General features: G+C 36.0%; 2 protein-coding genes across 2 annotated transcripts; both read right to left on the minus strand.

Annotated features, from left to right (window-relative positions):
• Window positions 1-7821: 7821 nt before the first annotated feature.
• On the minus strand, window positions 7822-8778 carry LOC141546588 (olfactory receptor 5B2-like). The gene has a single exon (XM_074274523.1). The coding sequence runs from the start codon at window positions 8776-8778 to the stop codon at window positions 7822-7824; it is 957 nt and encodes a 318-aa protein (XP_074130624.1).
• A 6378-nt stretch (window positions 8779-15156) lies between these two features.
• LOC141546609 (olfactory receptor 5B12-like) lies at window positions 15157-16083 on the minus strand. The gene has a single exon (XM_074274559.1). It carries the CDS (start codon window positions 16081-16083, stop codon window positions 15157-15159), a length of 927 nt encoding a protein of 308 aa, XP_074130660.1.
• Window positions 16084-25527: the final 9444 nt, after the last annotated feature.

The following is a 25527-nucleotide window of genomic DNA, read 5'->3' on the forward strand; positions in this document are numbered from 1 at the left end:
AAATCACTTAAACTAACTGCTTTCAGATTATTTACTTGTAAAAGGAAGAAGAATCTCAGAGTAATGGTATTTATCCTAAATAGTTGGGAGATTAAAATGAGATTATTGAAGAGATTTCTAATATCGTATAAATGTAAGCTATTATTATTCAGGTAAAAAACTCTTATCTCCTCTAATTTTTTAATTGTCTCCCCTAAATATTTTTATGCAGTGCCTTACACACAGTATACAGTAAATGATATTAAATTATGTACTCATTGGTCTACAGAGTCACCTATTCCTTAAATGGCTCCTTTTATTACTAAAGGATGAAGAGTCTGAAAAGACACAAATAAGTAGCAAATAAATGTTTGAGCCCAATTTTCATACATGATCCCATTTGAGCATTTAGACAAACCTATGAAATAAGTACTAAAAGTGTACTACATGTGTAACTATGCACTCTTCATGGATAAGGAAAAAGAATTCAATAGACTTACCCTTGGAAAAAAATGAGGCAGGACCTTGAGATAGAAAATTTTTTTGTACAGGTCTTCCTGCCTCCATGTCCAGCAGTGTTTCCACTATTCCATTTGTATCTAAATAAACATTGTACCCTTGAATTTGGATATCCTAGAATCTTGGTGGCTTAAAGTAGAGAAAATTGGCCAAAATTCCAAAAAGGAGGGAGAGGCAAGATTTTTATATTTATTTTGACCTTGAAGTTCCAAGTCTAACAAACCTATGATCATATTGGGGAAAAAAACTCTTCACTAGACACTGGGGAAGGGGTCAAAGGTATCTAGTGGTATAGTATCTGGTCACTTCTGGTCATTGCTATGGCATGGATGACAGAAGAATTAGTGATTTCCATTCCTATCCTACATTTAGTTCAGCGTCAGGAAACAAAAAATAAACTAGATGAATGAGTGAATGACTCAGAGAACTTAACTCATCAGCTGGAACCTCAGAACTAAGCCCTTTCACTGAACAGTTTAATGTCAGTGACTGAAACAGGGACTTTATTCAGCCCTGGCAGCCGTGAGGCTCTTGGGAGATGGTGCTCCCTTGGACGTTCTGGTATGTCTGCTGCCAACTCCTGAACAAAACAATCAATTAAATTCTGTTCTGACGAGGAGAAAAGAACAATTTTCTTATGGATATTTTGTACTTCTTTGCTTGTTTTTAGCAAAGTGAGATAGCATGGGACCTGGGAAAGGCTTCTAGTCCCACTTCTACTATCTTCTAACTGAGTGACATTGGTCAAGTCATTGAACAGCATAAAATCTCAATTTAGTCTTCTTTGAAATGGGTATAATTGTGCAGCTTGGGTGGTGCAGTGGATAGGATATTGGTCCTTGAATCCAAAACACCTGAGTTCAAATATTACCTCAGACATTTCACATTAACTTGTTGTGTGACTCTGGGCAAGTCACTTTACCTTTTTACCTCAAAACAACAACAATAAAATAAAAACTTGTATTAGTCACAGTCCTGAATTAAATTCATACACAGACACTAGCTCCAAGTCATTGAATCTATGTTTGCCTCACTTTTATCTTAACTATAGAATAAGGATAATAATAGTATCTGCTCCCATGTTGATTGTGTAGATCTAAAGTGATAGTACTTGTAAAGCATTCAGTTGTTTATTTGATATATGAGAATGCTATAGAACTACTAACTACCATTATGATCATTATCATCATCACCATCCTAGTACTCATACACTGGCTGAAACTCTATTGAATTCATATGAGAATTTGTCAAGTTGAAAAACAATATCATCTGGAGAGGATGAGTTTAAAATGGAAATTCCAGCCTTAATATTACAATGAAAGGCAAGATAAAAAAGGTTTTTACAGTATACTTCTAATAATCTAAGACGGTTTCCAGAACATTTTTAGTGAGAATGATCTGTGAACCCCCTTTCCAAATCTTCTGATGAGTTGTTTTCAACAACACAGTTACCTAATAGTCCAAGATGGTTCAAGTAGGTTTTAAATGAGAACAATCTGTGAACCCCTTTTCCAAATCTTCTAATGATTTGCTTTCAACAAAACAAAGTTGCATATCATCTTTCTAACACAACATCATCAGATTTCTCAGCTCATTATTTAGATGGTAACAGAAGGAAACAAGGGAATCACTCTGGGATGATAAAATGAAAGAGAAGAAATGTATTTGCATGTGGCCATCCATTGAGAATCAATCTGCATTCAAATGTAGAACCTTTGTGATATTATGGAAATGATTTAAAGTGCTGAAGAATTGAAAGAATCCCTCAAACTTATCAGAAGTAGTCCATGAGTTGGATGTAAAATTTGCACACATCCGCAAATGAGTGTGTTCTTGATATTGAAAGTTTCAAATTGCTGCAGAAACTAGGCTAAAATAGTTCAAATATGCGCATTCTTGCTTTCACAAAAGGGAAAAGACACATAAAACATAATAGATTATTTGTTTGTAGCATCAAGAAAATTTGGTTAGCCCTAACTCCAATAAGTATCATTACAAACCTCCAAAGAGTTTGTGTACCATTAAAAGGGAATTTGCATTAAACCATTGTACCACTAACTTGAAGAACAATTCTGGCTCCTAGTCCAACCTTTCATAAAGTAAGTTCTTGCAAGATATTTGTTAAAATTTCCTAACAAAAAAAGGGAAATGAAGCTCAACTCTGACCCAAATATCCCATGTAACATAGTAATGATGAACTCAGAATAAAAATTCTTCAAAATACTGATATTCTGCCCTGACAATAATGACTGTGATTTTCTTGATTGATGAAAATCTATTGTGTTAATGGAAGGGAGTTATGTGGTTTACCTTTTATGCTTTGTTGTCAACCATAAAATGTAGAAATAAATAAATGAATGAGGGAAAACATTTATTCAGTGTCTATTTATGTACAAAGTACTGTTCCCAGTGCTGAAGATATACATAAAAAGTAGAACAACCCTTGCTCTTAGAGATCATTAATTTAATCATGGATTATACATGTGGGAATGTAGGAGAAGCTTACCCAAAATGACTATGCAGAGATCATTCAGTAGAAAGCAGGAATGTTGTTTATTAAAACCTTCAGAGCATGAGCTGCCTCATCACAAGATAAGAGAGAGAAAGCTTTTGGTAAGAGGGCTAAAGAAGAAATACACTCAACTTTTATACAAGAGATTATATCACAAGTAAGAGAGCATTGAGAAGGGGAGGGGGAGGCATCTAATTGGTTGTTGCTATTTGGAGAGATTGGAATGGAAGGTTTCTGTTTCCCCAAAATCACCTGATTTCTAGGAAACAGAAAATCAGGCCTTCAGATTTAATCAAGCAAATAGTAGTCAAGCTAATAGACTAAATATCGATAAATGTCAAATACTGAGAAATGTCATCAGCTCAGGTTAAGTAAATATGTTTATAGCTGGCCAAGGCTCAAGTAAATATGGGCTTGTACATATTATAGAGGTCATAGGAGAAACACAGAAATAATGAAAATAAAATACAAAAAAAGAATTCATATATTCCTGTAAGTTCTTCACCTTATCTCTCTATTCCACACATAAGTCATTCTAGCTGCAAATGCTACATAAAGACTATGGTCTATTAACTTAAAAAATAGGAACACATACTATTTCTATTGATATGATTATCCATTTTTCATGTTATTGATAAAAGCAGCGATGTTCAATGGTTAACCATTTGACACTGCCAGTATCTTTGTTGTCAAAAGTGTTTTCCTCATAAGTGTTTTGTTAGCATTGTCTGAATGGAGAGCAGCAGAATGTAGAAATTGGAAAAATAGCAGATTTCATCTTTAAAAAAAGCTATCATATTATAAAATGTAAAACATGTTATCTCTTTTCAATTTGTTGATTCCAAATTTTCACTGCCTTATATACTCTAATACATTTATATAACTATAGCACACTGCACATATGATAACTATATATTGTGCTTGCAGTACCACATAAACAACTTGCTATTATGTGCAGATGTCTCCTTGCCATTTTAGTATAAGTCTGCTTTAATTATAGCACAGGTTGTCAAGCCCCCTGACTTCTCAGGAAGGCCAAGACTCCCCCTAAAGCAGATGGAGAGTCAAACCACCATGTCAGCAGGGTTCCTTTTACTAGACGAAAGGACTATACCTCATCCAGAGTTCACCATTATCTGTGACCTTCTGCATATCCTGCTTTCTTTTGTTTTAATTGAAGCAAGTATATATCAGTAGTTAAAGCATAAACAAGTTTTAGCATAGGAGGAATCACATAGGCAAGTAGTAATATAACAATCAATATGAATAAATATGATATCATAAAAAAACTTCCATGAGTTTAATTCACAACCACACACATCCTCCATCAGCCAATCTATTGTTCATCACTTCATGCATCAGGGAATCCAATGATTTCTGCAGGTTTTGAAGTCCTGCATTAGCAATTATTTTTGTGGTCATGGTAATGTTTGTTGGTCAATTGCCCTACATATAGTGTAACAGTCATGTTCTTTCAATGGCAGATGTAGTCAGAGATGGAACCCCTTGATATTTCTTGGGTCTTCTCCTTTGTTTCACGGGTTTTCTCTTTTTCCATCTGTCTGATGGACAAGGCAGATAAGGAATGTTGGCACCTATTGGATTCCTTCTCCATCTATAGAAATACAAGCAAACATTTTCCCCCAAGCAGTTAAATTATCTGGTCCCTTCCATTCACTTCTCTCTGGATCTCTCCACATCACTGCCTTTCCAGTGGGTTATGAAACCTGTCTTCCAGAACCTCATCAAAAAAACTAAAAAATTAATAGTATAAAGAAGCAAGTTTAGAAGTTCTCTAGGATTACCTATGGCTCCCACTTTCTTTAATTTTTGTTTCTCCTTTCTACTATCTATTGCCTGTCTTTGGGCACTGAAGAATATGCCAATGCTGTGTGAAATCTGATACTGTACAAAAAGTGTGAGAAATATTTGGAAGTATATGCAGGTCCATTACCTGTTTTTATTGCTTGTGAAATGCCCAAAGCTGCAAAGGCCTGTGTAAGGAATTCAGTGACCACCCAGGCTGTCTCTTTTGCTGATGGTACTGCAAGAGTCAATCCTGAAAAGGTGTCCATGGCAACATGGATAAAAAACAGATGACCAAAAGATTTAAATTGGGTCACATCTATTTGCTAAATTTCACTGGGCTTCAAATCATGAGGGTTCTTCCCTGGAGGAAGTGTAGGCTTTACAGGCTTTTACTATGCTCCTAACTTCCTCTTTTATTATTCCAAACTGCAGATGCAAAGCTCAAGCTGCCTGATGATCTTCAGAATGAGATTCTTTGGCTGCCTGAAATAGGAAAGTATTTGCTAACATTGTGAAGAGGTGATTTACCTTTGTTTCCATAAAAAATTGGTCCTGGAAGAACAGTATAAGAAGGTACATGCAAAAGGGAATACTTACTTGGGCGGTTTTGCACCTGCATCTTAAGTTCCTTAAAAAGCTGAAATATGTTAAAAGTTACAAATTTATTTGGGCTATGGCAATTTTTTGTAACACCTTTGTAACCTACTGAATAAGTCAATTCAGATATTATATTTACATCTCCTGGGAAATAAGTAAGAGCTAATATATTTGCATACATCTCATTCTGCTGAGTAGACTGACTATTCTTTTTATAAATAAAATAGGAGAATATACAGCACAAATATTATGTTTGGACACATATGTAAAGATGGTCAATCCTTTAAGAGAGATTTTAGAAACCTTTTCTTCAAAAAGCCATGGCCAATTATTTAATATCCAGACTATCTTTAAGGGAGACTTGTGTGTAAAATTTGTAGCTGTGGCCAATAATGTTTACCACTCTGGGATGGTTTCACAGCATACATTAATTTGTATATTGGTATAAAAGGTGTATATCTTGTTATGTCCTATCCTAGCTAATTGCATTACTTTTTTAATGGCTTTTAACAAGATTCTATCCACAAGCACTGGATGAGAACTAAGCCTTTGGTCTGGTTATGGTGTTTTTGCTATGAATTTCTAGTCATTAGGGGTTAGGATTTCATAAATCAAATTCTCTAATAATATCCTAAGATAAGATGATGTAGATCGATAAAGAATGCAAGCCTTTTTCACAACTTTGATAACTTCCAGATTAAAAGGATTGTGTCTTCTCCAGATTTGATCTGGAGGCCCATTAGGATCACGTTCTTCATTCACAGGGTATGTTTTTCTTCTCAACCCAAATATATCCCATCCCTACTCCCTTGCTTAAACTACTTCTGTTTATAATTGGGACAAAGGAGGAGGGCAAAACTGTGTTGGTGGTGCCTATGGTGTCAGTACTCCTCCAGCTTCTTCTTTTACTCCCCCAAAGGTGGAATTGAGAGAGAAGGATCAGGAAGCAGAGGATACCCCAGGGGTTCCTATGTGGGCATTGGTGAAGGGGAATTGAGAAACTGAAATGAAGCTCAACTCTGACCCAAATGTCCTCCATAACATAGTAATGATGGATACAGAATAAAAATACTTCAAACTACTGATATTCTGCCCTGACAATAATGACTGTGATTTTCTTGGTTGATGAAAATCTATTGTGTTAATGGAAGGGAGTTATGTGGTTTACCTTTTATGCTTTGTTGTCAACAATAAAATGTAGAAATGAACAAATGAATGAGGGAAAACATTTATTCAGTGTCTATTTATATACAAAGTACTGTTCCCAGTGCTGAAGATATATATCAAAAAGTAGAACAACCCTTGCTCTTAGAGATCATTAATCTCATCATGGATTATACATGTGAGGGATGTAGGAGAAGCTTACCCAAAATGACTACACAGAAATCAATCAGTAGAAAGCAGGAATGTTGTTTATTAAAACCTCCAAAACATGAGCCGTCTCATCAGGAGATAATAAAGGGAAAGCTCTTGGTAGGAGGGCTAAAGAAGTAGTAAAGACACACAGCTTTTATACAAGAGATTACATCACAAGTAAGAGAGCATTGAGAAGGGGAGGGGGAGGCATTGAATTCATTGTTGCTATTTGGAGAGATTGGAATGGAAGGTTTCTGTTTCCCCAAAATCACCTGATTTCTAGGAAATAGAAAATCAGGCCTTCAGACTTAATTAAGCAAATAGTGGTCAAGCTAATAGACTAAATATCAATAAATGCCAAATACTGAGAACTGCCATCAGCTCAGGTTAATAGAATATTCTTGTGGAGGAAAAGGGGCAAAAGTTATGACCCAATATATAAGGAAGTAGCCATCCACCTGAGCAAGGAGAGTATGTGTCCAAGGGAGTTTTCCGGACAGAGCTTGGTATAATGCAAGATCCCTAGGTGAGCAGAGGCCAACAGCAGAAAGGAACCCATTCTTAACATGAGGCATGCCATGGGATGGGAGTCTGCCTGCCATCATTCACATTTTTCTGGATTGTAACACTACCCACATTAGTTTTCCTCTTGGTTGGTTTTGATCCCTCTGATTATTGATAGAAATACATTTTGGATTTTTTACATGAAAGAAATTCTTCTCCTTCCCTATATATCTATATCTATATCTATATCTATATCTATATCTATATCTATATCTATATCTAGATAGATAGATATACACACATACATATAAACACTGCATAAGTATATGGTATTATGTATACATGTTATATTCACACATACAAAGGCACACCTATCTACACATATACACACATATATTCAGTCAGATAGATGAAAACAGATCTATAAAGAGATCAAAGAAAAAAGAAAAAGAAAAAGTTTGGATTCTACTTCTCTGTGCATAAAAAAATTATTCAGTTTACTGTCTGGATCCCAAAGTGTGGAAGATACTGATTAGCTTTTCTCCCTAAGAAGAAAGATGATCTAATGGAAGTTTCTGTCCTCTCACAGCTTTTCTGAAAGCATTTTTAACATCTTTATTCCTAAGACTGTAGACTAGAGGGTTCAACATAGGGATGACCATGGTATAGAATATTGACACTATTTTGTCTGTGTCCATTGAATGGTTTGAACTAGGCTGGAAATACATGAAAATGACTGTCCCATATAATATGCTTACTGTAGTGAGATGTGAAGCACAGGTGGAGAAGGCTTTTTGGCGGCCTTCTGCAGAACGAATCTTCAAGATGGTGATGAAGATTAGCAAGTAAGAAGTAAAGATGACAAAAAATGGGAAGAAAGCATTGAATGATGCAAAAATAAAGATTAGTAACTCAGTACTGTAAATATCAGAGCAAGACAGAACTAGGAGAGGGGGGATATCACAGAAAAAGTGATGCACTATATTTGACTTACAAAAGGAAAGGCTAAATATCTTTCCTGTGACTATGGAGCATGTCAGAAAGCCACAGATGTAAGCACCAGAGACCAGAGATGCACATAGAGTTGATGTCATGGTGGTGGTATAATGTAGGGGCTTACACACAGCTGCATGGCGATCATAGGCCATGGAGGCTAGGAGGAAACTTTCTATAACAACAAAGGCTGCAAAGAAGAACAATTGTGCTGCACATTCATTATAGGAAATAATTTTGTTTCCCGTGAGGAGCCCAGACATTACCTTAGGAGTAATAGTTGAAGAATAGCCAAAATCCACCAGAGAGAGGTTACTGAGAAAAAAATACATGGGGGTGTGGAGGTGGGAATCCCAGGAGATCAGAGCTACCATCCCCAGGTTACCCACTACAGTGATGAGGTAAATGAAGGTGAACATTATGAAGAGAGGAACCTGAAGCTCTGGGTCATCTGTTATTCCTTTAAGGATGAACTCATTCACTTCAGATCTGTTCTCCATAGGTTCCATTTAAGAGTGATGTCATTCAACCTGCAACAAAAAATAACTTTTAGAAAAATCCACTTCATGACATCAAAATGTTTAGAAACCTGTCTTATGTGAGGAATAGAAACAAGGATTTAAATGACCAATAACATCTGGATACTTGTTATAGCAGTTATTGTAGATCCCCAAAATTCACTCATTCATTTTCTCATAAACAGTTGCTCTGCATCTTGCTTTTTAAAATCTACCACAAATTTAACTGTCCCCAAAATGGCTTTTCCCAATTCAGGAAAGAGAAGTATCTTAGTCTGTGGCAAAAATTAACATTAGAAGAGGGATTGCTATAAGTCAGGGTTAAAGAGCTAGATCTCTTCATATGAACATGCTTCACTTCCTTGAAGAAGGGAGGAAATAGAAATAAAAGAGAAGAGCAAGAGAACCAAATAAAAGCAACATCAACAACTAAAAGCAGGGAGGGAGAGGATCAAAGAATTCTGGACAAAAGTTTATTGGAATCCTGTTTAGTCCTGGATTCATTGTAGCTTTAAGGTTTATGCAGTTGACTAAAGTCACCCGTCCTTGAGTAGGAATAGTTCTAGATGGACATGAGGGGTATAGTTGTAGAAATCATCTTTCCAAAAGATCACTGATGGGCCATTTAACAATATATGAGTTCTAATTTTGTTTCCCTGTTTCCAGGAAGAATGTAGGAAAACATGGGAGAAACCATTTATAGTATTTTCACTCTATTACTGATGAAAATCTTTAATTATCAGGCCCAGAATATTTTCTATTATTCTGGGTCTTTTCTTCTGTCTCTTTGCCCCCAATGCTGTCCTTATCTCTGTTTCTCTGTCTCTATCTCTGTATATCTGCATATTTGTTTGTCTGTCTCCCTCTCTGATTTTCCATTTTGTTTTGTCTGCCTGCTTCTCCCTATGTGTGTCTTTCTATTTGTATGTATGTCTATTTATCTATCTTCCTATGTACCTAACTACATATTTGAATTCTGATGTTGCTTAGATTTTCATTTATTTCTTCTGTGATTCTATGGAAGGTAATTGATCCTTCTGCATCTTTGATTCCTCATACAAAAAACTGGAATAATATTTCTTCGAATATAGAGGGTCAAACTGTCATTGGGAGGAAAGTGTTTTTCAAGAATAAAATGCTATAGACTTGAAAGTCCCCAAATCAGGTTATTGAGCTCATGTGTGACAATGGATGAATATGGGCTCTGAAAAACAGAAGTACATAGAGAAAAGAGCATGGTGATGTTCATATAATAAAAAGTACTTAGTTTGGCAATGTACTATAAAGAGATATTTTTGATCTTTAATTCAAGAATAAAGATTAATAGAACTTCAGACCCTTTAAATTATCTATGTCTGGATAAATCAGTTAAGTCAATGATTTCTCACATTGCTCATCTGCAAAAAGGGGGAAAATATCAGAATGACATTTATCTTAAATAGTTCTTGGGAGATTCAAAGGAGAAAAGTTGGTTATTAGAATGAATGATTTCTGAAGTTCTTTCCATTTCTGAATTGATAATCCCATCCCACTTTTAATCTATATTATTTTTTTAAAATATCCATTATTCTTCATAATACTAGATTGAAAGAACTTTTTTTCCTAATGTGGTTAATGAGAAACTGATAGGTGAGGACAAAGTAAATGAATAAAAGTTTATCTCATGGGACTGTTAGAGGAGTTTTTGCAAGTATCTACAAAGAAGTATTTTCTACTCCTATAGTAGAAACTGTATAAAATGGAAAACAAACTAACTCAGAATCAGAGTTGAATAATGTTTGTTTCCTATGTGGCGGTGTGTCATTTTTGTAATTTACACTATTGCATCAAATATAGATAGATAGAGTTATAGATACGTACATACATACATAAATATATACATATAGTCTGTGATAATCCTCTTCACTGATATACTCAAGTTATTCTTGGTTGTCAAAGCTGACAAAGTGATTTGTTTTCCACCCAGAAATAACTAGGTGTTGGTCAATAGCTCTCTCTTGGAAAGGTTTTTGATTAGGAAGTTGAAGACTTGGCTTTTAATTTTACTTGGATATTTACTTATTTTTTTTTCTGTGATTCCATGGAGATTAGTTGATCCTTCCACACCTCTGCCTGCTCATTGGAAATATTGGCGTAATATTTCTTTTCGTATATGCGTCACATAGTGATTGGAAGGAAATCATTTGTCAAGAATATAATGTGATAGATTTAAGTTTCCAAGATCAAATTATTGGGTTTGTATTTGACAATGGATGAGCAGATGCTCTGAGAAACAGAAATACATATAAAAAATACATAGTAGTGCTCCTCCACTACCAAAAACTAGTAATGCAATATGATGTAGTAGAGAAAGCTTTGATTTTTGAGTCAAGAAGACTTGGATTTAAATTCCATTGGAAAACCTTATCAATTGTTTATATGTAGACAAGTCACTTAAGTCAGCTAGCTTCAGGTTATTTACTTGTAAAAGGAGGAAGAATCTCACAATAATGGTATTTATCTCAAACAGGTGGGAGATTACAATGAAAATATTGAAGATCTTTTTAATATATAAATGTGAGCTGTTATTATTCAGGTAAGAAACTCTATCTCCCCTAATTTTTTAAATTAAATATTCCCCTAAGACTTTTAATGCAGTGCCTTACCTACAGTATACAGTAAATAGTATTAAATTATATACTTATTGGTCTACAGAGTCACATATTCTTAAAATGGCTCCTTTGATTACTAAACAATGATGTTTGAAAAGCTACAAATAAATAGCAAATAAATGTTTGAGCCCAATTTTCACACATGATCCTATTTGAGTCCTTAGACAAACCTATGAAATAAGTACTAAAAGTGTACTACAAGTGTAACTATGCACTCTTCATGGATAAGGAAAAAGAATTCAATAGACTTACCCCTGAAAAAAAATGAGCCAGGACCTTGATATAAAAGAAATTTTTTACAGGTCTTCCTGCCTTCATTTCCAGAAGTGTTTCCACTATTCCATCTACATAAGTATTGTAGCATTGAATTTGGATATCCTAGAATCTGACTAGCTTAATGAAGAGAAAATTGGCCAAAACTCCAAAAAGGAGGGAGAGGCAAGATTTTTATATTTATTTTGACCTTGAAGTTCCAAGTCTAGCAAATCTATGATCATATTGGAAAAAAACTCTTCACTAGACACTGTGGAACAGGTCAAAGGTATCTAGTGGTATAATACCTTGTCACTTCTGGTCATTGCTATGGCATGGATAGCAGAAGAATTAGTGATTTCCATTCCTATCCCACATTTAGTTCAGCCTCAGGAAACAAAAAAATAAACTAGATGAATGAGTGAATGACTCAGAGTACTTAACTCACCAGCTGGATCCTCAGAACTAAGCCCTTTCATGGAATGGCTTAATGTCAGTGTCCAGGGACTTTATGCAGCCGTGGCAGCCCTGAGACCCTTGGGAGGTGGTGCTCCCTTGGAGCTTCTGGTATGTGTGCTGCCAACTCCTGAACAAAACAAACAATTAAATTCTGTTCTGACCATGGGAAGAGAAACAATTTTCTCATGGTTATTTTGTGATTCTTTGCTTGTTTTTAGCAAAGTGAGATATAATGGGACCTGAGAGAGGCTTCTAGTCCTGCTTTTTCCATCTCCTAACTGGGTGACATTGGCCAAGTCATTGAACAGCATAAAATCTCAATTTAGTCATTTTTATATGACTACAAATAGTTTCAATTTTTTCACCTGAAAATTGCCTCTTCATTTTCTTAACCATTTATCAATTGGAGAATGGCTGGATCTATTATAAATTTGATTTAATTCTCTATATTTTAGAAATGAGGCCTTTATCAGAATCTTTGAATGTAAAAGTGTTTTCCCAGTTTATTGCTTCCCTTCTAATCTTGTCTGCATTAGTTTTGTTTGTACAAAACTTTTAAACTTAATATAATCAAAATTATACATTTTGTGATCAATAATGACCTCTAGTTTTTCTTTGGTTGCCAATTCCTTCCTCCTCCACAAACATGAGACTGTGCTTCTCCCTTGTACTTCCCTCACTGCCCTTGCCCATCTGCCTCAGAACATGGCTGCTTGGGGACACATTCCTATCCTACCAGACGGCTACACCCCAGATCAGAGTTTCCCAGGGACCTCTGCATGGCAGGATCCAACAATGTCCCTGTCTCACTGACCAAGCTATGGACCTATGTAATGATTTGAAGATATATCTACTAATTTACTGGACCCCACTTGGGAATAGTGTCTTTGTTTTTGACAAAGGCTCATTTATCAAGAAGGTATTGCAATAGCACATAAGACTCCAATGACCCTTAACATTTGAGACAATCAGCTTGGAGACTGTTCCCATAAGACCCACAAATTCCTGCATTGTTGATCTCTGAACCTTCCATGAGAACTGCTATTCAAGGGCGAAGAATGATTGTGTCATGGTCTAGTCTAGTGGATTTCAAGAATATCAACCTTGCCTTTGCCTAGCATTTTTAACTCTCTTTCTCCAGGGGACCCCTTCTACTTACAAGCATTTCCCTTGCTCTGAGATTAGTTATACTTCTTTTCTCTTCTTATTAGCCTGTATCTAATTTCCTTTGTTTGGCTCCAGCCATTCACACAGATTAAAGCCTAGTTCTGCTCTCCATAGCTGCTCAACATAATCTACATCCAAGTACATCTGCCCGTACTCCTTAGAGCACATCCATGGCTCCTCTCCCCACATGGCTTTTCTACTTTAATCTACAGTGGTTCCAACATATATTTCTCAGATTTGACAAGCAATAGTAAACCCATCCTTTCAGATGTCACAGAACTGTCCAATCTAGCCCCTAACACCCACCAAGTTTCAGTGTGGATGAGAGGATAATTACAATGATAGAAATCAAGAAGGATCAGCCTTCTCCCTTCTCCCATTTCAAACCAACATCTCCCTTGGTGGTGGAGACACCCATGTCCTCTTATAACTTTAGTGATTCCATTTTTGGGGAGAGTGAGCCCAGCATTATTGCCTCTGCTTCTGGGCACTAAAGGTGGACCATCTCCTTTTTACATCTAGGACCTCAGCAGACTGCTCAGAAGTGCTTTGGTGTAGCCTGCCTGGAGAAAAATGAACTTAGCACCTAGGAACTATAGATTCCAATGTGGACAGCCTATAAACTATGCTAATCACTCATGGCTTTAATTGAGATGCAGTAATCCTATTAGGCTTCTTTAGGTCCTCAGTTAGGTAATTGATTTAACCTTTTTCACATGGATAGCAACTTGGCCAGTATCTATTTCTTCCTCTCCTCTCAGGAGTCACCAAAGCCTCTGGATCTTGAGACAGATATTGCAGACTTTTAGAATCAATTCTTACACTCTAATAAAGTCCTTGATCCTGGTAGATTCTAGCAAATTGGCTACCATGGAGAGTGACCTGCCTATCTTTTATTTTTTTTTTTAATTAATTTTTTTTTTTTTGTAAAAGGGCCTCTCTTCTCAGAAGGGAATGACTACATTGATAACCCCACAATCACCCTGTAGTCTGGCTCTGAGCTCAACAAGGTCAAGAATGCTGCCATTTTCCAAGAACCTCTCCCTCTGGAAAAGGGGAGGAATGATCCAATCATCAGGATACTCTTATCTTCCTTGGCAGCCTTCCTGAAAATAGAAGAGGGGCACTGTCAAGAGGGGCGCTGTCCCTTTGTGTTTATGCTCAGTTTCCAGAATTCTCATTTGGTAAATCCGTCTTGTAGAGGATAAGGGACAAAAGTTGGGACCCAGGATATAATGAAACAGTCACCCACCTGAGCAAGGACAGTATGTGCCCAAAGGAAATCCTCTGGACAGAGATTGATATAATGCAAGAGCCCCAGGTGAGCAGAGGCCAACAGCAGAAAGGAACCCACTCTTAACACCAGGAATGCCATGGGATGGGAGCCTGCCTGCCACCATTCCCATTTTTCTGGATCTCCACAAGGCAGCAACTTCCGCTTGCACCACTGCCCGCACTAGTTTTCCTCCTAGTTGGTTTTGATCCCTCTGATTATTGATATAATTACATTTTGGATTTTTTACATGAAAGAAGTTTCTTCTCTTTCCACATGTATATATATATATACACACACACATAAACACTGTATAAACATATGGTATAACATATATGTTATATTCACACATACATAGACACACATACATATGTATATAGTCAGATATATGAAAATAGACAATCTATAGAGAGATAAAATTAAAAAAAGAAAAAGAAAAAAGTAAAAGTTTAGATTCTACTTCTCAGCACATAAAATATTTTATTATGTTTCATGTCTGGATCCCAAAGTATGGAAGATACTGATTGGATTTTCTCTCTAAGAAGAAAGATGATCTAAAGGAAGATGCTATCCTCTCACAGCTTTTCTGAAAGCATTTTTAACATCTTTATTCCTGAGACTGTAGACTAGAGGGTTCAACATAGGGATGACCATGGTGTAGAATATTGACACTATTTTGTCTGAGTCCATTGAATGGTTTGAACTGGGCTGGAAATACATGAAAATGACTGTCCCATAAAATATGCTTACTGCTGTGAGATGGGAAGTACAGGTGGAGAAAGTTTTCTGGCGGCCTTCTGCAGAACTAATCTTCAAGATGGTGATGAAGATTAGTAAGTAAGAGGTAAAGATGACAAGAAATGGGAAAAACATAGTGAATGAGCCCAAAATAAAGATTGTTACCTCAGTGATGTGAGTATCAGAGCAAGACAGAACTAGGAGAGGGGGGACATCACAGAAAAAGTGATGCACTATATTTGACCTACAAAAGGAAAAGCTAAATATGTTTCCTGTGACTATGGAGGATATCAAAAAGCCACAGATGTGAGCACCAGAGACCAGAGATGCACATACAGTTGAAGTCATGGTAGTGGTATAATGTAGGGGCTTACACACAGCTGCATGGCGATCATAGGCCATGGAGGCTAGGAGGAAACTTTCAACAGTAACAAAGGCCCCAAAGAAGAACAATTGTGCTGCACATTCATTATAGGAAATAATTTTGTTTCCTGTGAGGAGCCCAGACATTACCTTAGGAGTAATAGTTGAAGAATAGACAAAATCTACCAGAGAGAGGTTACTAAGAAAAAAATACATGGGGGTGTGGAGGTGGGAATCCCAGGAGATCAGAGCTACCATCCCCAGGTTCCCCACCAGAGTGGTGAGGTAGATGAAGGTGAACATTATGAAGAGAGGAACCTGAAGCTCTGGGTCATCTGTTATTCCTTTAAGGATAAACTCATTCACTTCAGATCTATTCTCCATAGATTCCATTTAAGAATGATGTCATCCAACCTGCAACAAAAGAATAACTTTTAGAAAAATCCACTCCTTGACATCAAAATGTTTAGAAACCTGCCTTATGTGAGGACTAGAAACAGGGATTTAAATGACCAGTAACATCTGGGTACTTGTTATAGCAGTTATTGCAGATCCCCAAAATTCACTCATTCATTTTATCATAAACTGTTGCTCTGCATCTTGCTTTTTAAAATCTATCACAAATTTAACTGTCCCAAAATGGCTTTTCCCACTTCAGGAAACAGAAGTATCTTAGTCTGTGGCAAAAGTCAACATTAGCAGAGGGATTGCTGTTCGTCAGGGTTGAAGAGCTAGATCTCTTCATATGAATATGCTTCACTTCCTTGAAGAAGAGAGAAAAGAGAAATAAAAAAAGAAGAGGAACAGAACCAAATAAGAGGAAAGTCAACAACTGAGAGCAGGGAGGAGAGGATCAAGGAATGCTGGTAAAGAGTTTACTGGAATCCTGTTTAGTCCTGCATTCATTGTAGCTTTAAGGTTTATGCATTTGACTAAAGTCACCAGTCCTTGAGTGGGAACAGTTCTCAATGGACACCAGGGGTATAGTGGTAGAAATCATCTTTCCAAAAGACCAATGATGGGCCGTTTAACAATATATGAATTTTGTTTCCCCTACACAACCTGTCCCTATTTCAGTTTAAAAGGCAGCCACAAACAATGATATTTTGTCATTTCCTTCACCATATATTTTTTGCGGGAGGTCTCAGAGTAATCTCTAATTTTGGTTTCTGCATCCTTCAATTTGAGATGAAATTTCACCTAGAGAATCCTTTCTTAATCCATGGATCTCAATATAAGTGCCTTCCTTCTTTTGATTACCTCTAATTTATCCTGGATATAGTTTGTTTGTAAGCTGACATATGCATGTTATTTGCATCCATGGGTTCTGAAACTACGGCCCCTGGGCCAGATATGGTCAGCTGACGACATGTATGCAGCCCACAGGGTTATGGCAAATGGGCTAAGGGGCACAGACAGAGTGTGAGCTTTTGTTTTTACTATAGTCCCGCCTCCCACAGTCTGAGGGACAGGGAACTAGCCCCTCATTTAAAAAGTTTGAGGACCACTGGATAGAGATTATGGGAGTCCTTGATAGCAGGGACTGTATCTTACTTTTCTTTGTATTCTCAGTAATTAGTATGGCTCTGGACATAGGCCTTTTATAAATGTTTACTGACTCACTTCTTCATCAGTGATAATTTTCAATGTCTGGACTAAAGTAAATTCCCCTTTAGGTTTCAGACAATGACATTTTACATTCCCAGGCATCACTGTAGTGTTTCACAACTTGGAAGGATCTACCACTCCTTTAGTCTTATTATAATTAGTTTCACCTTTACCATCATGAATTATTTCAAATACTCCTAGAACTTATAAATAAGCTGCCACATGCTATATGTTAAAGTTGTATCTTTAAATATATAACTATACATGTTAATAGGTGTGTGTATATTTATATACACATATATGCATACATACATTTGTGTGTTGTTAAACAGAAAATCTCAAGTCAGCAAAGTTCCTCAGAAGTCATCCTCTTCAACCCATATCACCTCTATCAAAGCCCACCAAAAGTCATAGATAGATAGATATGGAAATCTAAATAGATACCCATATTTATCTATCTATCTAGTAGTATATTGGAGATTCCAAGGAATTACAGCAGATAGTCAAGATGAATGAAATTCTCTAATACATAAAACCAAATCTGGTTGCCAAGGTACCATTGAGATGTGACAGATAGGATTGGGATGTGGTTCTGGCCTGGTTTTTCCTTTATTTGAATGAAATAGGACAAATTACAACAGGCTATTATAATATTTTTAAACTGAGAAAATATACTAATATAAAAAATCCAGGAAGAATTTAGGAAAACATGGGAGAAACCATTTATAGTATTTTCACTCTATTACTGATGAAAATCTTCAATTATCAGGCCCAGAATATTTTCTATTATTCTGGATCTTTTATTCTGTCTCTTTGCTCCCAATGCTGTCCTTATCTCTATTTCTCTGTCTCTATCTCTGTATGTCTGCATATTTGTCTGTCTCCCTCTCTGATTTTCCATTTTGTTTTGTCTGCCTGCTTCTCCCTATGTGTCTCTTTCTATTTGTATGTATGTCTATTTATCTATCTTCCTATGTACCTAACTACATATTTGAATTCTGATGTTGCTTAGATTTTCATTTATTTCTTCTGTGATTCCATGGAAGGTAACTGGTCCTTCTGCATCTTTGATTCCTCATACAAAAAAACTGGAATAATATTTCTTCCGATATGGAGGGTCAAACTGTCATTGGGAGGAAAGTGTTTTTCAAGACTAAAATGCTATAGACTTGAAAGTCCCAAAATCAGGTTATTGAGCTCATGTGTGACAATGGATGAGTATAGGTTCTGAAAAACAGAAGTACACATAGAGAAAAGAGCATGGTGATTTTCATATACTACAAAGAACTTAGTTTGGCAATGTACTGTATAGAGAGACCTTTGATCTTTGATTCAAGAATAAAGATTTAAATAGAACTTCAGACTCTTTTAATTATCTATGTCTGGACAAATCAGTTAAGTCAATGATTACTCACATTGCTCATCTGCAAAAAGGGGGAAAATATCAGAATGACATGTATCTTAAATAGGAGATTCAAAGGAGAAAAGTTGGTTATTAGAATGAATGATTTCTGAAGTTCTTTCCATTTCTGAATTGATAATCCCATCCCACTTTTAATCTATATTAATTTTTTAAAATGTCCATTATTCTTCATAATACTAGATTGAAAGAACTTTTTTTTCCTAATGTGGTTAATGAGAAACTGATAGGTGAGGACAAAGTAATTGAATAAAAGTTTATCTCATGGGACTGTTAGAGGAGTTTTTGCAACTATCTACAAAGAAGTATTTTCTACTCATATAGTAGAAACTATATAAAATGGAAAACAAACTAACTCAGAATCAGTGTTAAGTAATGTTTGTTTCCTATGTGGCAGTGTGTCATTTTTGTAATTTACACTATTGCATCAAATATAGATAGATAGAGTTATAGATACGTACATACATAAATTTATACATATAGTCTGATAATCCTCTTCCCTGATATACTCAAGGTTTTGTGTATAGTTCCCATCTTTAGAGAGAATCGTTCTTGGTTGTCAAAGCTGACAAAGTGATTTGTTATCCACCCAGAAATAAGTAGGTGTTGGTCAATAGCACTCTCTTGGAAAGGTTTTTGATTAGGAAGTTGAAGACTTGGCTTTTAATTTTACTTGGTTATTTACTTAATTTTTTTTTCTGTGATTCCATGGAGAGTAGGTGATCCTTCCACACCTCTGCCTGCTCTTTGGAAATCTTGGCATAATATTTCTTTTTGTATGTGGGTCACATAGTGATTGGAAGGAAATCATTTGTCAAGAATATAATGCTGTAGATTTAAGTTACCAAGATCAAATTATTGGGTTTGTATTTGACAGTGGATGAGCAGATGCTCTGAGAAACACAAATACATACAAAAAATACAAAGGGATAGAAGTGCTCCTCCACTAGCAAAAAACTAGTAATGCAATATGATGTAATAGAGAAAGCTTTGATTTTTGAGTCAAGAAGACTTGGATTTAAATTCCATTTGAAAACCTTATCAATTGTTTATGTCTAGACAAATCACAAGTCAGTTGGCTTCAGGTTATTTACGTGTAAAAGGAGGAAGAATCTCACAATAATGGTATTTATCTCAAATAGTTGGGAGATTACAATGAGAATATTGAAGAACTTTTTAATATCATATAAATGTAAGCTGTTATTATTCAGGTAAGAAACTCTATCTCCCCTAATTTTTAAAAATTAAATATTCCCATAAGACTTTTAATGCAGTGCCTTACCTACAGTATACAGTAAAATAGTGTTAAATTATATACTTATTGGTCTACAGAGTCCTCTAGTCTTATAATGGCTCCTTTGATTACCAAACAATGATGTTTGAAAAGCTACAAATAAGTAGCAAACAAATGTTTGAGCCCAATTTTCATACATGATCCCATTTGAATCCTTCGACAAACCTATGAAATATGTACTAAAAGTGTACTACCAGTGTAACTATGCACTCTTCATAGAGAAGGAAAAAGAATTCAATAGACTTACCCCTGACAAAAATGAGCCAGTACCTTGATATAAAGGAAATTTTTTACAAGTCTTCCTGCCTTCATGTCCAGCAGTGTTTCCACTATTCCATTTTTATCTACATAAGCATTGTGGCCTTGAATTTGGATATCCTAGAATCTGACTAGCTTAATGAAGAGAAAATTGGCCAAAACTACAAAATAGAGGAAGAGGCAAGATTTTTATATTTATTTTGACATGAAGTTCCAAGTCTAGCAAACCTATGATCATATTGGAAACATTCACTAGACACTGTGAAAGAGGTCAAAGGTATCTAGTGGAATAAGTACCTTGTCACTTCTGGTCATTGCTATGGCATGGATGACAGAAGAATTAGGGATTTCCATTCCTATCCTACATTCAGTTCAGCCTCAGGAAACAAAAAATAAACTAGATGAATGAGTGAATGACTCAGAGTACTTAACTCACCAGCTGGATCCTCAGAACTAAGCCCTTTCATGGAATGGCTTAATGTCAGTGTCCAGGGACTTTATGCAGCCGTGGCAGCCCTGAGACCCTTGGGAGGTGGTGCTCCCTTGGAGCTTCTGGTATGTGTGCTGCCAACTCCTGAACAAAACAAACAATTAAATTCTGTTCTGACCATGGGAAAAGAAATAATTTTCTCATGGATATTTTGTGATTCTTTGCTTGTTTTTAGCAAAATGAGATATAATGGGACCTGGAAGAGTCTTCTAGTCCTGTTTCTACTATCTTGTAACTGGGTGGCGTTGGCCAAGTCATTGAATAGTATAAAATCTCAATTTTGTCTTCTTTGAAATGAGTATAATTGTTTAGCTTGGGTGATGCAGTGGATAGGATATTGGTCCTTGAATCTGTGAACCCCATTTCCAAATCTTCTGATGAGTTGTTTTCAACAACACAAAGATACCTAATAGTCCAAGATGGTTCAAAAAGGTTTTTAATGTGAATGATCTGAGAACTCCCAACAAAACAAAGTTGCATATCATCTTTCTAACATAACATCATTAGATTTCTCAGCTCATTATTTAAATGGTAACAGAAGGAAACAAGGGAACTACTCTGGGATGATAAAGTGAAAGGGAAGAAATGTACTTGCATGTGGTTATCCATTAAGAATCAATCTGCATTCAAATATAAAACCCTTGTGATATTGTGGAAATGATTTGAAGTGTTGAAGAATTGAAAGTATCCCTAAAACTTATCAGCAATAGTCCAAGAGTTGAATGTAACATTTGCACACATCCCCAAATGATTGTATCCATGATCTTGAAAGATATTTGTTGAAATTCACTAACAAAAAAGGGAAACGAAGCTCAACTTTAACCCACATATCTTTTGTATCAGTAATGGCATGCACAGAATGAAAATTCTTCAAAATACTGATATTCTGCCCTAACCATAATGACTGTGATTTTCTTGATTGATAAAATCTATTGTGTAAATTGAAGGGATATGGCTTATCTTTTATGCTTTGCAGTCAACCATAAAATATAGTAATGAATAAATAAATGGGGAAAACATTTATTCACTGTCTATGTACAAAGTAATGTTCCCACTGCTGAAGATATTCACCAAGAAGTAAAACAACCCTTGTTCTCAGAGATCATTAATCTAATCATGGATTATAAGTCATTCAAGATGCAAACATTACATAAAGACCATAGTTCATTAACTTAGAAAATAGGAACACATACCATTTCTGTTGATATTATTATCCATTTTTAATGTTATTGATAAAAGCAGCAATGTTCAATGGTTAACCATTTGACACTGTTAGTATCTTTGGTGGCAAAAGTGTTTTCCTCATAAGTGTTTTGTTAGCATTGGTTGCAGGGAGAGCAGAAAAATGTAGAAAATGGAAACCAGCAGATTTTATCTTTAAAAAAACTATCATATTGTAAAATGTAAAACATGTGTCTCTTTTCAATTTATTGATTCCAAATGTTTTCTGCCTTATATACTCTTAATACATTTTCATAACTATAGAACACTGCACATGTGATAACTATTTATTGTGCTTGCAGTATCACAAAAAACAACTTGCTATTGTGTGCAGACATCTCCTTGCCACTTTAGTATAAGTCTACTTTAATTATAGCACAGGTTATCAAGCCCCCTGACTTCTCAGGAAGATCAAGACTCCCCCTAAAGCAGATGGGGAGTCAAACTACCATGTCAGCAGGGTTCCTTTTACTAGACTAAATGAATATACCTCACCCAGAGTTCCCTATTATCTGTGACCTTCTACATATCCTGGTTTCTTTTGTTTTAATTGAAGCAAATATACATCCGTGGTTAAAGCCATAAACAAATTTTAGCATAGGAGGAATTACACAGGCAAGTACTAATATAATAAGCAATATGAATAAACAAGATACCATAAAAACCTTCCATGAGTCCCAGAAGGAAGGTATAGAAAATAACCATTAATGCACAACCACACATATCCTCCATCAGCCAAGAGGTAGTTTAAAGCCAATCTATTGTCCATCACTTCATGTGTCAGGGAATCCAATGATTTCTGCAGGTTTTGAAGTCCTGCATCACTCATTAGCAAGTATCTTTGAGATCATGGTAATGTTTGTTGGTCAATTGCCATACATGTAGCCTAACAGTCATGCTCTTTCACTGGAAGAACTAGTCAGAGATGGAACCACTGATGTTTCTTGGGTCTTCTCCTTTGTTTCAAGGGTTTTCTCTTTTTTCATCTCTCTGATGGACAAGGTGGATAAAAAATGTTGGCACCCATCAGATTCCTTGTCCTTCTGTAAAGATACAAGCAAACACTTTCCCCCAAGCAGTTAAATTATCTGGTCCCTTCTCTTCACTTCTCTCTGGCTCTCTCCACATCACCTAGAGATTATCTAAAGATACTGGAGCTGCTCACACTGGACACTGCCTTTCCAGTGGGTTATGAAACCTATCTTCCAGAATCTCATCAAAAAAACAAAAAAAGTATAGTATAAAGAGGCAAGTTTAGAAGTTCTCTAGGGTTACCTGTGGCTGTCTCTTTCTTTTGTTTTTGTTTCTCCTTTCTACTATCTATTGCCTGTCTTTGAGGACTGAAGAATATGCCAGTAGCGTGTGAAATCTGATACTGTATAAAAATGTGTGAGAAATATTTGGAAGTATATGCTGGTCTATTACTTGTTTTTATTGCTTGTGATATGCCCATAGCTGCAAAGGCCTGTGTAAGAAATCCCAGGCCCTCTCTTGCTGCTGGTACTGAAAAATAAATCCTGAAAAGGTGTCCATGGCAACATGGATAAAAGACAGATGACCAAAAGGTTTAAATTGGGTCACATCTATTTGCTAAATTTCATTGGGCTTCATATCATGAGGGTTCTTCCCTGGAGATAGTGTAGGAGTGTAGAAAGGGAAGCAAGCTGTACAGGCTTTTACTATGCTCAAGCTATTCCCTTTTGTTTTTCCAAACTGCAGATGTAAAGCTCAAGCTGCCTGATGATCTTTAGAATGAGATTCTTTGACTGCCTGAAATAGGAAAGTATTTGCTAACATTGTGATGAGGTGATTTATTTTTGTTTCCATTAAAATAATTGTCCTGGAAGAACAGTATGAGAGGGGACATGCAAGAGCGAATACTTAATTGAGCGGTTTTACACCTGCATCTTAAGTTCCTTAAAAAGCTGAAATATGTTAAAAGCTATAAATTTATTAGGGCTGTGGCAATTCTTTGTAACACACCTATTGAATAAGTCAATTCAGATATTATATTTATATCTCCTGGGAAATAAGTAAGAGCAGAATGATTGCATACATCTCATTCTGCTGAGTAGGCTAACTACTCTTTTTATAAGTAAGTTAGGAGAATATACAGCACAAATGTTATTTTTGGACACATCTGTAAAGATGGTCAATCCTTTAAGAGAGATCTTAGAAACTTTTTCTTCAAAAAACCCATGGCCAATTATTTAATAACCAAGCTATCTTTAAAGGAGACTTGTGTGTACAATTTGGAGCTGTGGCCAATAAAATTTACCACTCTGGGATGGTTTCACAGCATACATTAATTTGTACATTGGTATAAAAGGTATATATCTTGTTATGTCCTATAGCAGCTAATTACATTACTTCTTTAATGGCTTTTAACAAGATTCTATCCACAAGCACTGGATAAGAACTAAGCCTTTGGTCTGGTTATGGTGTTTTTGCTATGAATTTCTAGTCATTGGGGAATAGGATTTCATAAGTCAAATTCTCTAATAATATCCTAACATAAGATGATGCAGATCCAAAAAGAGTGCAAGCCTTTTTCACAACTTTGATAACTTCCAGATTAAAAGGAGTGTGTCTTCTCCAGATTTGATCTGGAGGCCCATTAGGATCACGTTCTTCATTCACAGGGTATGCTTTTCTTCTCAACCCAAATATATCCCATCCCTCCTCCCTTGCTTAAACTACTTCTGTTAATGATTGGGACAAAGGAGGAGGGCAAAACTGTGTTGGTGGGGCCTATAGTGTCACTGCCCCTCCAACTTCTCCTTTTGCTCCCCAAAGGTGGAATTGAGAGAGAAGGATAAGGAAGCAGAGTATACCCCAGGGGTTCCTCTGTGGGCATTGGTGAAGCTGAATTGAGAAACTAAAAAACACCATGCCCTTCAAACTTTCCAGTTCATTGCCTATTTCATCCCTTTCCCATGCATACCCTCTGGGGCTGTGGGTACCATCCCCATATTTGTTCTCCTCATACTTCCTTGTTTGACATCCTATGCTAAAATCATTCTTTTTCTTATATGTGGGATTTCTTTATTATTATTATTAATCCTTTTTATTTACTAAACATATGCATGGGTAATTTTTCAACATTTACCCTTGCAAAATCTTTTGTTTCAAATTTTCCCCTTCTCCCCAAACTCTCTCCTAGCTGGCAGTTAGTCTAGTACATATTAAATATGTTAAAATATGTGTTAAATTATATATATGCATATTTATACAGTTATATTGCTGCACAAGAAAGATTGGATCAAAAAGGAAGAAAAAACTAAGAAAGAAAACAAAATTCAAATAAACAGTAACCTCTGAAAATGCTGTGTTGTGGTCCACACTCAGTCACAGTCCTCTCTTTGGGTGTAGATGGCTCTCTTCATCACTCAAAAAGCAGCACAGGTTTGAATCATCTCATTATTGAAGAGAGCCATGTCCATCAGAATTGATCATTGTATAGTCTTGTTGTCATGTATAATGACCTCCTAGTTCTACTCATTTCACACAGTATCATTTCATGCAAGTCTCTCCAGGCCTCTGAAA

Source organism: Sminthopsis crassicaudata, chromosome 6, assembly GCF_048593235.1.
Source record: "Sminthopsis crassicaudata isolate SCR6 chromosome 6, ASM4859323v1, whole genome shotgun sequence".
In the NCBI taxonomy this organism is placed as follows: domain Eukaryota; kingdom Metazoa; phylum Chordata; class Mammalia; order Dasyuromorphia; family Dasyuridae; genus Sminthopsis; species Sminthopsis crassicaudata.